Source organism: Chelmon rostratus, chromosome 5, assembly GCF_017976325.1.
Source record: "Chelmon rostratus isolate fCheRos1 chromosome 5, fCheRos1.pri, whole genome shotgun sequence".
NCBI lineage: Eukaryota > Metazoa > Chordata > Actinopteri > Chaetodontiformes > Chaetodontidae > Chelmon > Chelmon rostratus.
In genome coordinates, this window is record NC_055662.1 from 14527696 (window position 1) to 14544864 (window position 17169).

The window sequence follows — 17169 nt, forward strand, 5'->3', positions numbered from 1 at the left end:
GATTTGTCCAATGGTTAATGCTAATGAGTTAATGAGTGTTTTGATTTCCAGTTTAGAAGAATTGTTTTCTTGACAGTTAGAGAAATGAGTCAGCTGTTCTTGTATTTGTTTGGTATACTGACGACTGAAGTATCTCCAGGTGGACAGAGCTGTTTGTTAGTTATGGAGTCCCAGAATGTTTGCATGTATGCAAAGTCATGCATGCTTTGTGGAATGCAAGGAAGAATGCTTTAGAGTATGGCAGGAAACCGGAGCACCCGGAGTTAACCTATTACAAAGAGGGAAGAAAATCAAACCCCAGAGATGACGACCCTCTCTCTGTGTGGTTCCAGCTTTCATCCATACCCTTTGGACCTGATGAAGAACAAAAGCATGACACCAAAGTATTATATTTCAACTCTCCAAACGCCTTAATTTTTTGTTTTTGCTACTCTCAGCTAATGCACTCTCTCAGCCTTAGTGGCATTGCACTTGCCTTCTAAAGCTTTAAAACTTTGCAGCCTTTCACTAAACTCCCGCATCTCTCTTCAGAGCGCATCGTTTTCATGTCTCAGGGCTTGTGAGTCATTTTGGACAAAAGCCTCCTCCAGATGAATGCATCATAAGCCACTGCTCAACTCAACCACCATATCATTTTACTATTGGCCACCAGAGGTCGCTTTTCTCACATTGGACTCGGTCAGATATGCTGAAGAAGACAACGCCACTACATTCAGTTTACACCTGCTTAAAAATTCTGCAAATTAAAGTAAAAGCATTAAGTCTTCTAGTGTACATTCTCCATACCTGTCTGTCCTGTGCAGAGGACATCCAGGTCACCTTCCACTTAACTGTGTTCAGGGAGATTTCCTTTATAGCACAGCACATGAAATATTGAAGAGGAGTGCAGTGTCTAGGGAACAGGAATTACTTCAGTATGCAGCTTGCATCACATTAGCAGACTCATGATTTATACTGTTCCTCTAATCAGGAGGATACCACATAATTGCTTTGTCTGGGCTCCATGTTTGCTTCCCACTAGATAATCCTTGCAAATTCTTGTCTTGTTAATTTGGTCCTATCTGGCATGATGACATTCCAAGTCCAAAGAGCATTTTCTGTCCAGACGATTGGGAAAGCTAATGGGAGTAATGCAAATCAGATTAGCATAATACTGTCATGCTTAAATTTCATATAGGTAGCTTTTTTGGGAGAACATTGGGACAACACATCCTGGAAGTATACAGGAACCACCTCCAGGATGACACAAGAGCTCCTCTGACACTCGATACCCATTAACACATCACAAGGTTTTGTATTCATCTGACAAATGCACATCCTCTCTTTTATGTACCTTCATGTGTCTGTAACATCTGTGATCAGGCCTACGTGCTTCAGAGGAACCAGTCTTTGACTTTGAACTGTGTTTGCGCTAACTGTGTCATCCCCTTTCATTCATTATGTATTGTGTAATGTATGATGTCAGAGGCTGTTGCATTTTGTGCCGCTTCAAGCTTGATAATACTGTGGAAAATTGCAACTGCACGAATGTAGGCACAAGCTCAGATTCTTTACTTTGGTGTTGCTTTACTTGTTCGGAATGGAAAATAAAAGCAATTGCAGTTCAATACAGAGCCTCTTAGTGGCGCAATACATTTTGGTACAACTCTGTATACCAATGTTGGAAATGCAATTAGATTTTGGCAAAATGATAATATTGTTTTTGTGATTAACTTCTGTGAATTCCTCTAAAAAGCAATTTAAGGCTGCCTTTTAAATCCTGCTTTAAATTTGCCTTGCTTTTATTTAATATTTCGGAAAGTTGTATTTTTAATACATTTTTAGAAATTATTTTTATTCTACCCTGTTTTCTTGCATTTTAATGTTTGTGCTGGCTGCCTATTAATTGATTAGTCAAAATGTTTTATACAATTTTGATGTTATTGTATGAATGAAAGGTGTTAAATAGGCCTAAAGGAAGGGCACAATCTTTATAGTTGCACTATTTCCTACTTTTGCAACTTTTACAACTGTTGTCTTATCTCTTATCGTATTTAGAAAAGAAGTAGCCTACATATATATACTTGTAGATATATGTATATACGCATATACACATGTATATATACGCATACATGTGTATATACGTTTATATATACATATGTGTATATACATATTTACACATATGTATATATATATATGTGTGTGTGTGTTTCTATATGTGTATATTTATGTGTGTCTGCCTTCTCCCCTTGACACACTGCTCCAGCTGCGCCACCTCTGCAGTGTTTTAACCCGGCTGATCTGTTCATTGGTGTTTCCACTAACAAGGCGACGTGACAAAGTCTTCTCCTTTACTCGGCAGTACGAGTGAGATTAAGTATTAGTACTCTGGATAATAATAATCACCGTGAACACATCCGACCCACAAATGATTTCTGCAATCTAAATAAAATGCTTGTGTCCGCTCAGCTCTTCGGGAACACCTACTCGAAATGCAGGATAAAGTTGATTTCAACAAAGATCGTGTCAGGGGCGATTCCTCCTCTGAATGAAAATAGCCGCCATGTGTTCGGTCATGTGACCACGCTACGTGCGCAAAGCGACGTGCGTGACGTAGCGTTGTAGGCTTCGCTAGTTTCCTCAACCAAACACTCAACTGATAATTGTGTGATAAAAACTGGAAGTCAGCCGGTGGACGAGGGGCTCTTTATTCACAAAAAGCACACGAATCCAGCGGCCCTCGTCGTTGTACACAAACTCGTCCTGCTCGCGTCCCGAAACTGGTCTTGTTAGTGAAGAAGACGGCGAGAAAAATCCTGCTTTTAAACCCACCAAAGATTGGTTTTTATTTAGCTGTGGCTGTCGAAAGGCGGGGAATACAAAGCGACGTGTGGTCAAATCCATTACATTTTGGACTCACTGAAGCAAAAACGGGATCACTACAAAGCCAGTTCGTGCTGCTGTGGCTGGTCAGCGATAGTACATGGATTATCTGGTGAGTAAATGTATCGAAACGATGTGCGTGTTGCAATCAAAGACTTGTCCCAGCGTTTCTTTTCTGACCAGTTGGGCTCCATATCAGACAGTGATGTCACCCAGGTGTATGACTGTCAACAATTCAGTGTCGTACCGGTTTCTGTTTGATGCTAATGTGTGAGCTCGAGCCTGTAGCTTTTGCCTGTCAGTGTTGTGTGAACAAGGTGTAACTCGTTGACCCAGACCCCCATCTGTTTACATGTGAGACACGATAACTAGCTAACTGGCGACACCTTTGACGTGCTGCTAGCTGTGTAATGTGGCATGAGACTATTGTTTTCCCACAAAACTCCCTTTTGCTGCTGAGGATAAAGCAGCACTGTGTGTTGGATTAGGCTACTTGGAGTCAAGATGTCGCTGGAAGTGTGACACTCAAAAACTGTACTGGTTCGAGACATTAGTCCCCTGCATATTTGTAATACCTGTGACCAAAGCAGTTATTACAGTCCAGGCCACTGTGCCAGCTTGAGCCTGGGAGATTATGGTTTTTGGGCCTTTGCCCACATTGTAGGGATGGGATGGGTGCTGCTGAAAAAGTAACAATGGAGAGGAAGCTGTAACTGACGGCTTTCCCTGGGAATTTATAAAGTCAGAGGAAAAATGGCACACAGACATTGTCCTGTCATTTCACAGGGGAGACAGAGTGACAGTGTGAAATGCAGAGGAACTTGCCCACCCAGTGTTATCGGTTTGTTTATTATGGGCCTCCCAAGATGTGGGACCTGAAAGGAACTTTGAACTTCTGCTTCGTTGAGACGCTTCTCCAGTCCAGATTACAAAGTCCCATCCGGCAACTGGAACCAGAACAGTTGTGCTATAGTTAATGCAAACTGATTCATGTCCGGCTTGTCTGAGGCTTCTGGCCTGCGAGCAACAAATCTTGTGGGGAACAAAAGTGGCGCGTTCATAGTTTACATGAGTTATTCTGTAATCTCTGTTCCGTTAATGGAAAGTTTTTGCTATCGAAGTTAAACACAAGAGGCATTGTGTTCAAAGGGAGCACACGCTCGTGACCTGAAATGACAGAAACTGATTTTACTCTCAGCTGTCCTGTTTTACTCTTGGTCACAGATGCTCACATTGCTTGTATATTTTGCTCGGGTTTTGAGCATGTTTAGTCTTAGCTTGCATACTTGGAGGAGAAAAAAAAGTGAGTATTTGAAATTTTCTGTGACAAACAGTTTTGTGTGGAAAGCACAGCTGTAACTCCGTGGACTCCTGGAGCCGAGTGCTCGGCTGTCCTTGGAGGTCAGGCACTCAATAGGCGCAGGGCCTCCTTTCCTGCTGTGAAACACTGGAGACCTGGCACAAAACCCAGGCCAGAACTATGTCTCTGTCTTTCCTATAAATCAATAGGAACTTCTCACTAAGCCTTTGATAAACTCTGCTAGTCTTATCTATGCTTTCAGGTAAGTTTTAGATCAGGTAGGGCCTAAAAAAGTATTTAGGAAAGGAAGCACATAATTACTGCACATTGCTGGGTAATAACTGCGTTTGGAATTATGACTGAAGCACAGATCTGGCCCATGGTGGATTCTGTTTCAGCTGGGAGGTGGAGCATGGTGAAGGACCGTACTCCTGCATGGTCAGCGCAGTGTTAAAAAAGACCCCACAAAACAGCAGCAGCACTGACAGAGGAATTTGGTGCAAGCTGTTGCCATGATACAATCTTACCAAATTGTAAGTGCACTGTGTGACAAACTCCTGGACCCTCACATGTTACACATTTCATCATCAGATGACATTGAACGTATTGTGAGTGACATAAAAGAGAGGGCACTTTGTATGCAAGAAAACCAAACTATTTGGAGCTCTGCCCTAAAGGATCTGTAATAACAAACAAAAAAACAGAAACTGAAACTGGTTTTGTCTGGCGTAGAACAACCAGTGTGTGTGTGTTTTTTTTGTTTTTTTTTTGGAATTTGCCATTAACTTATCACAAAGATTCAGTGGCAGCAGCAACCACCAGACATTGACCTCAAACCATATGGCAATGATGGGTGTGACAGATAACTAAACGGAGCTTCCTCTGTTAATAGGCTGGACCACACCTCCGGTCATCCGGCTCATGTTCAGAAAGAATCAACAGAAGGAGAATTTAGAGAAAGGCGGGGAAAAAGAGCAACGTGTTGTATGAAATGATGTTATATCCTCGTCTCTTGATTTCAGTTGAACAGTTGCATTGGGTATTGATGACTGCGATGCATTTGTGTTGCTAAATGCTTGATACAATTGACCATGAAGTGTCAGATCTGTGCGCTTGTCTTCACATTACGCTAAAATTAAACACTAACCTTTTTGATAATCCATGCTCTGTTGTGCACACATGCGAGTGAGTGAATAACATTTGGTTTAACTATGACTAGTGAAAGGAAAAATGTAGGATAACAGCTAAAGTGATTTCTTTTCTAGATGATGTATACATTAGCCATATTATGCTAAGACTGCTCCTCACAATTGAATTTCAAATGCCGTTCCCTTTGGAAAAAGCTGACTTGCCTTGCATATTACTAGCTGGCTAGTGAGTACATTTTTAGCAGTAATGGTAAACCCTGTATATACTCTCTCTATATTCCTGAAAAGAGAAATCATTTTCGACAGCAGCTAAACCACAGAGAAGGCAGTTATTCAGCTGTCCTTACTATTAATAGTGTTGTCAGGCCAAACTGACTACCCAAACAGCTGTTTTCAGTTAGATTTAAGTTGGTGCCAAAGCTACCTGCCACCTGTTTGCTTTGTCTCTTTTTTCCTTTTTGTGAAGTTGTTGAATGTGGATTGGAACGGCATTAAAACTTTAAAAATGTGACCCAGTTTGGCTGATTGAAGCTCTATTGTGAATAAACATTTTGGGATAAAATGTTAAAGTTAGTTTAAGTAAAGATCCATTTGCCATTTTTGCCTTTATTTGCTATGAGACAGTAAACAAGGAGAAAGAGAGGAACATGACATGCAGCAAAGGTCCCCAAGACACTGCAGTTATGTGGTCTGTGCCTCACCTATTTGCCTAGCTGGACACCCCATTGTTTATGGCAGCCCTAACTATCACACCTCATGAAAATAAATTGTTTTAGTGGAAGCGTGCAGTGTTTTTGGCTGACCAACTGTATTTCAGAGCAGATCTCCTGTCCAAGGACACACAGCAGGCTATAGCAGTCTGACATCTCACCATTGAACACAGAGGAAACTGATGTGAAGTTCTTGGCTGCATATGGATCTAGCTTGTTAGCCTATGGGATACAAAGCTGATGTTACTTTTGCTCTCAGTTTTGTCCTCTATGTGACCGTGTTCCACACCTCCCTGGTGCTGGCAGAAGTCTCCACCATGCTCATTTCAGAGGCAAACAAAAATGACCTATTGTATGCAGATAAGAGCCCCAACAGTCTCACAAGATCTTTCAGCAATGTGCGTGAGCCTTCTATATGTGCATGGTTATTAGGCTAATCATGTACGTACTCCATTGGTGGGAGGAGGTTTATTCAGGTTTTGGTTTGAGTGAATGTGAATTAATATTTACCTTAAGTCTGGTCAAGTCAGCCAGAGTTCCTTAAACCTGCCGTTTTATATAAAGTGCATAGCCTCCAGGTCTGGTGTGAAATACCTTTCAGAGCACAACAGCATTCCTGAACCCCCCCCTCCTCCCTGATTTTGACCTGCCAGCAGCTTGTCAGCCAGGTTTTCGTGTGTGCTAGCTAGCAGCTCATTGCAGTGATTCCCTTGTGTCTGTGGAGAGTGCTAGTGAGTCAGCATCTTCAGGCTGCAGCAACATCAGTGTTGCTGGTGGAGATAAGGGAATATTTATGGGATTTCATAATGCTATGATCATGATCAAGCACAGATACTTTGAGTTCCTTTTTATATTTACATGCACATAATTTGATGGACCATTGAGTGACCTGTTTTCACATTTGTTTTTGCCTGCCATTTTCTTTACTTTCTTGCAGGCTATAACCACTGTCATTACTTTTTCTCGGTAAAAGACAAATATGAAAAACAAATATGAAGGGCACGGACAGGTGGAGGGATTTGGTGTTTTTGTCGAAGAGTTGTGGAATATGGAGTCAGATCAATCACCATATGCACACAGAAGGATTCGCAAATGTATTTCAGGATTAATATAAAAATTAACAAGTATATGACAATGCATACAAAATAATTATCTCTGTATATAAAAGTTAGACAAATTCACATAAAAAATAAGGTTTGCAAATAAATTTCTGATGCACACATTTCTTGTATTGAATGAATGTAATAGAAGTTCACAGGTAACTGATAACTGTCTTATGGTGTGTGATTTATTATGTTTGAATGCTCACAAAGTTACTGATGTGGCATTTAACACTAGCTTTCGTAAGCTTAGTTACATAATGGTGATAGACAACCTAGAATCATCCATTAGGTGTATTGCTAATGCAGTCATAACACAAACACATGTAGTCATGCAAGACAGGAGAGTTATCACATATCTGTGGAGAGCAGCTGCCAGACCATGCTGAGGTCGGCCTGCAGGTAACATCAGAGATGGTTCAGGAAGTTTTATGTCGTCTATGTTGTTATAGAGCTTCCTTGGTAACACCATGTGATCACATGAAATGAGACCCTGGAGTCCATGCTTACATTAATGGCTGAAGCCGAAGAAACCATCTGCTACAGATAATTCCCTGTTGAAAGAAGTACATTTGTGAATTGAGCCTCGTCAGATAAATCTCACAAAAGCCACACACACAAATGCAGTGAAGTTCACATGACAAGCAGTTTGTTAGTCTGTGTATAAATGTAACAACATCCAAATATGTTTTTGATGAAAATTGCAAATACTTTTAAATACATACAGTTTGTTTGTAGATATCTGCTACATTTATTTAAAACAAGATTTTTTTTGTGTGCATCAGAAATACATTTGTGAACCTTATTTTTTTCAGTGGGTTTGTTTTTTGGTTGCATACAATAATTATTATTTTGAGTGCACTGGAAAATATTTATGTGGGGAGAATCGTTCATATATATCACAAAGTACATTTGTGAATCCTTCTGTGTGCATGCATTAATGTTGAGACTGATCTGACTCCGTAGTAGGATGGGTCCATAAAAGCTATAAACACTTGACAAGCAGAGCTGTATCAGTGACTCAAGGCTTTCATAAGGAAGCTGACCTACAGTCAGACTGAATAAATTACTGTAGACTTAGTATTATGCTGCCTTGTTACATGAGGAGTTGCATTGCAAAAGACATCTACTGTACAAACTACTGTGTACTGTATGGAAAGAGAAAGTGTTTAATTCTTCATCAGACTTAAAAGTACTAATACACTGCATTGTGGAATGAAACCATCGTACTAAACAGCTGATATTTTACTGTAATGATTTAGGGATTTATGGATGTAGTATAATGAAATCATGACTTGTTCTTTACCAACTTCGATGGATGGGACAACATACCAAATTCAGCCTGTGATGATGTTTTCTCTCAGCTGTTGAGCTTGGAGTTATAAAATGCTAAATAGAGCAGCATTTTACCGCAGTGAGGACGGAGCCAATTGTCTTTGTCCTATTGTCATTCTTTATGGTCAAAGTTTGAATTGCTGCCATGGCATACCAGGTGCAATGCAACTGCGACTTGGTTTATTATCGGCACAGTTTAGATTGAATTCTATGTTGCACGCAGCCTCACGATAGTTGCATTGTTTAAAAATGTGATCAATTTAAATTTAACCTGCCTATTGCTGGTGTAACTAATTGTCACATAGCCTCATTGCATTACAGTTAACACTCTATCTTATAACTGTCAGCAAATGGTAGCAGCAACTAGACAGCTGAGCTGACCAAAACAAGCTATTTGAACATGACTCACGGTTCTCCCTGAGCAGACTGACTTCCGACAAAGCGTCCCACAACAGTTATTGAAATCCCCGTGATCGCTGTAAGCTCAAGTGGTCCATCCCTTCATCCTCCTCCATACATAGACAGCAATGGTTTTCATACTTTATGAAGCTGTGCGTACAGTATGGGCATAGCATGTGGGTGGGTAATGGTGACTAATCCAATTTGTAGTCTTATTCTGGATCCCCAGTTGTCACTGAGCCCTTAATCTCTGTGGAGAGAGAGAGATCCTCACAAACTAATCTCGAGCTTGTGTCTGTCCGCTGATCCTTGTGGCAATAGTTTTTTATCTTTCTATGAATGAACCCGGGGAGTAAACACAAGACAGCCTTCAATCATGTTCATCTACACCCTTACAAAACCCGTCTGTAAAGCTCAGATTTAAAAAGAAATGGCTTGTGGACATGGGCTGTTGACAGCGAGACGGTGAAGGGCTGGACTCATGTTGTTGACCTGACATTGTTGTGCTCCGCTACCCCTGATCCTCCTCCATCCATTCACTTACTCCAGAGGCTTGGCTTGTTTGTTGCCGGGGGTTACGCTTGTTGCTGAGGACAATGTCGGAGCACATGCAGCTCTCCCTTGCCTTGTGCAGGATTGGGCTTTACACGGTAAGAAAATGCACACAAGCTGCTGTCTGTTTTGTTCGAGAATGGCAGGGACGTGCTGTGTTGAGCGTATGCTGGATCGAATGCTGTTAACTTAGTTTCACCGTGGTTGAATCTGTCCTCGTGTTTTAACCAGATACTGACCAAGCAACAGCAGCTGCTGCTCCACCGTTGCTTGGTCACTGAATGGAGAGTACGCTCCGATTCATTTGAGTGGGTGTTCACATAATATTAAGGTGGAACTGGTGGACGTCAGTATTGTGAGATGTAAATGAAAGCTAAGGAGAACAAGCAGTCTTTGAGAAAAGGCAGTTTCTCTGAGAATAGAAACAAAGACAGATTATGGTCTCTTTTTTCCTGCAGCTCCTAGCAACTGGCTTGGTCAATGGTTTTAGTTCTGGCAGTCTTAAGTACAGTGCAGGTATGAATGGATCCATGAATATTATGCTACAGAGACCGTGGTGGAAATGTCATTGAAGTTGTTTTTGTTTTGTTGCGATGACACTTTTGTGAAAGTGGTTAAAAATTAATGTTCAGTAATGCTGCAGCATTGACTGTATCTATGATAGTCTCCTTTACACTCATTGATTCATTGATCAATGTGCACACTAAGTAAGTATATGTAATCATATTGAGTAAGAAATAGTCTAACTTTAAGGGCACACTGCTGCCCTTCAGATTTTCTTTCTCGTAACATGTTTTTAAATAGTTGTATTTTAACCAGGGCTGATGACTCATGTTGCGTATTGTCAGGTCCCCTCTTATTCCCTAACCAGCTGGTGAAGCTTTCTCAATGAACAATAACAGAGGCTTATTTTGAAATAGGAGTGTTTAACAGAAGGCTTGTGCAGAGCTAGAGTACATGACAAGCATAGGCTATGGCAGTACTGTTCGTGACTTTTATAGAAAATGTTGAAAAAGTATGATAGTTGCCGTAGTAACTGTAGAAAGACAATTCTCAAGATATTGAAGATTTTGAAGGCTGATGATAATAATCACAACAAATGCTGCTATTAGCTATATTTAGAGGCAGTTTGACATGACCAACCACTGTGGACCTTTTGATAGAATGGTTATTCATAACGTCCACTGGTTGCTCAGCTGTGAACTGTTTCACTCAAGGCTCAAATTAGGTTTTCTTACTTACGTGTGGATACATCAGTCAGTAGGCTTTATCCTCTGGGGACAACGAATGCATGTACATTATGCATGTGTGTGTGTGTGTATATATATATATATATGTGTTATAGTTGATCAGGTGTTGCCAGATGTGCAAAAGAATACAGTTTACTAAGAACCTCCAAACATGTCCCCCATAAAATGACAACATAAAATTTTGATGAACTTTATAAAAAAATATTATCTTTAAACTCTTTTGAAACTGTGAAATCAGTGCATTCCATGCACGTGAAAAGAACATTTAATCCCCCTTGGACCCTATTAGTTAGTTTTCAGACCCTCACTAACATATACCGTGGGAGTGCTTAAAATGGGGATCAATATAAGTATAAGGCTACCATGGAGAAGTTCAAAGGAATCGTTGTTTTTACTGGCTTGCAGGCATTGAGATTCAACCCCCTGCTGAGTCATCACATTATCCTGTACAGTGGTGTGCAAAATCAAACCCCAACATGTGTGAAGGAATGATATGATCCATTCCCACTGCTGTCGCATTTCTGCAATTCAAATTTATTGCCATGTTATGATTAAAAACAAACTTGTGAGGCCAAATCCTTCATCCATTTAGCATCAGAAATTCAATCTTGACAGTGGCGTTGATTCCGAATAAGCTGTGCCACTGGGAAAATCAAGAAAGGCTTTTCTTGTTTCTTTGCACCGACGTAATCATTTATTTCATGTCATTTCACACCAGATTTACAGTACGCTTTGCTGTTTAGGTTTATTGTCCCTATTTCTGAACCGGCTCTGTATTAATAACAAACCATTCTTGTTATGACTGGGTGTAATCTCTCTGTTTTTGGCGCTTCAGACTCTCCCATGTTCCCGCTGATTGTTCTCTGTAAAGTCACCCACTCACACTGTGCGCACTAAAAATAGCAGAAAAGACAGCATATTCGACTTTTGCCAATATCATACAATACTTATCATCAGTCTGTGTAATCAAGATGTCAGTAATGCCTATCAAACCGTAGCAGATGACTGAGCAGCATTGCCAGTGTCAGGAACCCACAGAACTTGCTGTATCATATAGTCTGTGCTTGTCCCATTCAATACCATACCCTGTTAGCCTAAAAGTGTCCCCAAACATCACGTTAACGCAGTAATCTCAAGGTGTTTGGCCATTTGGTACAACCCCAAAATGCTGCCAAATTGCAGTAGTTGTATTCTTTGTTTGCATTGCATACCATTTACCTTTCCATCCAGAGTAGGAATAGTTATGTGATGTTAATGTAAATGCCACTGTCGCTATTTTTTCCAGTATTCCAATGCACCTGCACAACCCTTGTGCTACTGTTATCACTGTTATCCCAGCAGGGTTTGGTGCAGGATTTTATAGTGGAGGCTTACCTGAAGTAAACAGCTCCTCTTCTAAACTCAGAAGGAATTCTTCCATTTTTATGACAGCATGTTAGGCTTATTAAACTTTAAGGAAAACAAGTAGTGGCATTGCATCACACAGTAAAAGCCACATTTATTGAGCAGTTTGTTAAATAGTTATTTGCATTTAAAAATAGATACACATGTGCATAGAAACTAGTGTACTAGATAAAAAAATGAAAGAATAAAAAGGAAAATAATGCTCAATATGCAAAGCATCTGTCTGATTCAGCAGCTGAATAATTGATCAGATCATATACATTGACTGTTTGTCATCCGAGTCATAATGTCAGGAAAAAAGAAATACAGAGTTTTTCTAAGTTGGTAAAAGTGGAGGCAAAAGCTTTATTTATACTTCTGTGTTAAACCATATCCAATGCAGACGTGTTTAGGCTCTAAGCTACACTGTAGGCTACACAGTATCTGACGTGTGCCTCCTCAAAAATGTATGAGGCTATTGCAGCTACGTAGATTCCATGTGGGGACAGCAGTAACTGTGATTGACAGGCTGTGTTTTCTCCAAGTTTCTGATGCTGTGCTGAATGAAGGCAGCATGAAGCATGTGGGGGTAAAAGAAGCTCAGTTATATTCTCCTTTTTAACACACTTCAAACCTTCTGCTTAGCATGAAGCATGCTATCACAATGTCAGTGAATGGAACAACATGAGTAAGGCTACTGCGCAGAACAGTCCCACATTCATTAACCTTCCCACTGTCGCCCGTACATCAAAGTATGTGGCGCATCAAATGTCCTTATCAACTTCAGTACACCCATTTAGCGTTGCAGTGATGCTATCCACATGTGAAGTCTGACGCTGAACTATTTCTAAACCCCAAGCCATAAATCCAGCTCAGCCCACCCGGAGTTATTGTTGTCACTGTAGGTTTCACCAGATGAGTTTGAGACTAAGTTTAAAGCTAAATGTTTAAAGAGTGCCAAAGTACCAAATTAGGGATATATATGATTGAGGGCTGGAAAAATGCACACATAAAACAAAATAATTCCAAAACCAATAATTTACCTAATAAAAGTCAAGAGGCCAGAAAGCTTCTTCAGCAGCACAGGAGAATTGAGATTTGTGAAGACTGAGTGTTGGGCAGATAAGCCTCATTGAAACTGTTCAACCTAACATTTGCACTCTTCACCCATGAATGTGCTGCAGGATTTGTGAAGGGTCTCATGGCGTTTAACTTAAATTTCTTGAGCATGGAATTCGAGTTTATCCATTTTTCAAGAAACATCCTTTTCTCTTGAACCACACAGGGTTTTTTTCCTTGGTGGCTTTTCCATCTCACTTCCACATGAATTTGCAGAGTTGTCCACCGTAATTGCTAACTTTGGTTAACAACACTTGCATTGATGACAGAACGTAATTCCCACGACACAAAGTGCCACTAGTTGCCATGCAACCATTAGCCTTGTACAAGTTGTCATTCCTAACCTGACCCTTTGTAGGGGTGCACAGTTTGACACACTGTAGCCAATTAGTGTATGAAATGTAGGCTATTGAAGTGAAAATATTAGAAACGGACCACGGCTGATAAACATGTAATGAATTTATTTCATGTGACGTTCGGGGCCCACACAGTTGTCATTGGGCCATGGGCGCATTTTAAGAATTATACCCTAGATCGCATTAGAACCCTAGAACACAAACTGTAGCATAAATCAGCCTGCGTGATTTTTCTGTGCAAGACTGCAGTTAGATTTTGGTTAATTTCTTGGTAACCGCAGGTGCCGTTGGCAAATGGTATAAGTGACCGTGTGCTGTTGGTGCCATAGCTACTGTTCTCTGGACCCTGTCTGTGCAGGACGCCTTAACCATTAAAGGTCTAAATGATCATATTAGGCACTTCGTGGTCACCTCATTAGGTTATTAATGGAGTGGAAAATGGCTGCTCCTCTGATTTGCCAGCTCTGACCCCCAGGCCCAGGCAGCATCATTCACACCAAATGTCTCAAGCCTGGTTCCTGTTTAATTTGGAAAGAAAGTCAATGGTGTGTGCATGATGAGAATAACCTAACTGAAGTTAAGATGCACATTGGAGCCCTACACAAGGTTGCATAGCACCTAAAACCTGAAACAACACTGAGGCTGCAACAAAGCAGGAACTAGAATGACCATTTCTTTTTATTTGACAGTGGTGACAGCTGAAAGCTATTGTTATCAAGTTTACTCTGCATAAAAAGGTTATGCAGATAGTTGTCAGTGGTACACTTGCTACAGTATTGTATGCAGATGACAGTACTTTTCACATTTTTTGATTTTGAGCGACTCATGTCATGGACAATGTTATGGGCTGACAGGTTATGAAAATGAAAAAATAAAGAACAGTGCATCTTAAAGTTGTGTTATGTACAGCTGCCACCACAGTGGTAACACCTGCATCCTGTTTACAATATGAAAGTAAGTTTGTACAGTACCAAAATACCGTTGTGTTGTTCTTTCTGTTTTATAGTTTATATGGTGGTCTATTTAAATTATTTTAATACATAACTGGACCGTGTGCAGTTACAAAACCAAGTCAAGCAATTGCATCAGAAAGAAAGATTAATTTGAGTTTATGCATCATTGCAAGAAAGCAACGGCTGTACATTGTTCTGCCATGCACTTGAACATTACAAATTCTTCTCCTTTGAGAAATAGTGCAGGATACCAGTGTCTCTGTATCATTTTACTTGATCCATTTATCAGTCTCTTGCTGAAGGCTGTATTTGACACCTGAGTAGGCAGAGTGTTGCGAGGATGTTTTGTTCCTTCTTGTCTCCTGGGTTTCCGCGCTGTGTCACTGCATAGGGCTTACTCTTTTCCTGTTACCACAGGCCTTAGAAATGTTTGTCTCCACTCATCAGCTGTGAGCAGCCACCTCCTCCTGTTATCTTTTCATATCAGAGTTGTGGTTGTTATCCCCCCCAGTCTCCTCTCCTTTTTTTTCTTTTTCAAATTGGCCTTTAGAATCGAGACCAGTCCACTGAAGGGTCTATCAATCAGTCAGAATATCATTCATGGTTCTGATCAGTATTTTTTGTGGAGCTGAAGCGTAGTAAATGTTGACATTGCTTGTATATTTTTTACTCTGCATTAAGGTCTGTTAAAGTTGGTCTGTTAAAGTTAAATTGTTAATGAATATTTTTGTTAGAAAGCTAAGCTAACTAACAGCTAGCTGTTACAGTTATCTTTTCCTCAGCACATTTGATTTTAAACCACAATTATTTATTTGATGTGGATCCCTGACTCTGCGTTAAAACAGTTCAGCCCAGCTTGAAACATAATAACAGGATTGCTCCTGTACCACTGTTGTCATGCCTGCTTGGATTTGAATAGATAACTGCTCGACTTTGCCAAATGGCTTCAAAGTTCAAAAAGACCCCTTGGTGAGTGTTCAAAGTGGGAAAACACAAATGATTGACCACGGTGCTCTTTCAGCAATGACGTTAAATTTCTGCTGTGAACAGTCTTCATTTGTAATGGAATATGCATGCAAAAATTCCAAAACAAGGGCATGCTCTCCAAAACAAGGTGTATTTGCATAGCAGTTTCCAGATTTGTGCTCTCTGGGGGCTTATTTGTTTTAAATAAGTGTTGGCTAGTTATATTATAACAGTTTTAAATTGAAATAACTCATCAAAATATAATGTATAGAATGCATTATACATTATATTTTATAGCATTATTCATGTTGAGATATCTCCAACCTGTTAACATAGAGACATATTTTTGTCAAGCTGCTATACAGTTCTACAGCAGTTTCATTATCACTTCTGAGAGAGATTGTAGGTTGACACTGATTAGGATGATAGCACCTCATCTAGAAGGCCCCTGTAGTGTCAGTGACCAGATGCTATGTCTGTACCAGCAGCAAGCACTGATGAACTGTTGTGTTATTAACCTGAGCTTTACCCACTCTGTTGAAAAAAAATTAAAAATTGAAAAACTTGTTTTTATGTATGATAGATCTAGAAATTCTGTGGTGGTGCAGCTGTTTTCTGAGTACATTTGGGTATAATCTATTAAAAGGAAAACTTTAGGTCACAAGAAGAAATTCCAACAGCAGTTTTTAGAGGAAGTCCCTTTACCTGACTTTGAAACTGTTGACAGAAAACAAAAAAACTGACAAAAAAAGTCATCCTGTTTTGAGGAAGAGGTATTTTTAGCTCTCTTATCTTGAGATACCTCAGGGGTTGGGTGTAATCCACTCAACATAACCTGAGCATAGAACCCTAGATGTTCCAAATTATTTTTTTGTTGGAATTTTGTTAACTGTATAGATTTGTTTTTATTATTATATATATATATATATATATATATATTTGAAATTGTGTCACAAAGCTTCTTTGAGCTCATATAGACCTTCAGAATTCTATTCGAATGTCTGTGTAGACTATTTTTAAGCCCTTGGGATTCATTAATCCCAAAGAGTTATTGTTTTTGTGATGCCTATTATGTCACAGAAAACTTTCTGCACAGTAAATAAACCATTCTTCTCAGTGTGTAAGCAGCGTACATTTCCCACCTTCTTCCGCTCTTTTGAAAGGCAGGATGGGAGCAGCCATTGCCCCATCCTGGGCCATGAATATCCCACACTTCAAAATAACCACAGGACCTGGCCGGAGGATGATTGAGAGATCACCAAGGGTCACCCACCCACTATCGAGTACTGCTTCCTAAAACCCGGATGCCAATGCTTACTGATTTTCTTTGTTGCGCCAAGGACATTTTGGGGTGGGATTTAGCTCTGGTTGTTTGGGAAACTGCAAAGAACAACTTCCTGCTGGAGATCTATTGGCTGTTTGGCCTTTGTGTACCATGTATACCAGGAATTTTTTTCAAGACCACATCCTTTCTAGTAGCACTTATTTTGCAGTAGTCATGCCAATTAAGTTGCTGTATTTGGTGGACTATATGATTGATTGTTGTCAGAGGTGTAGTTCTATCCAGCTAACTTGTTGCACCAGAAGGGTTATTGCACAGAACCATCTGGGAAGCCATCCTTGGGAACTGTTTGGAAAAGGGCACCAATCAGACCAACGAACCATATGTTGTTGTGGGACTTCTTTTCCATCAAGAAAAGCCTTCAGTGCCGTTCTTTGCTCCTTTTTCAATGAAC

At 40.2% G+C, this 17169-nt stretch overlaps 1 protein-coding gene across 1 annotated transcript in view; it reads left to right on the forward strand.

The window, feature by feature from the left end:
- The first annotated feature begins 2641 nt into the window (after positions 1-2641).
- LOC121606407 (ADP-ribosylation factor-like protein 15) overlaps positions 2642-17169 on the forward strand; it is a 102408-nt gene continuing 87880 nt past the window's right edge. Inside the window, exon 1 of the mRNA XM_041936713.1 lies at positions 2642-2974. Within this exon, the coding sequence (XP_041792647.1) occupies positions 2963-2974 (12 nt within the window). The 5' untranslated portion in view covers positions 2642-2962. The remainder of the gene's footprint in view (positions 2975-17169) is intronic.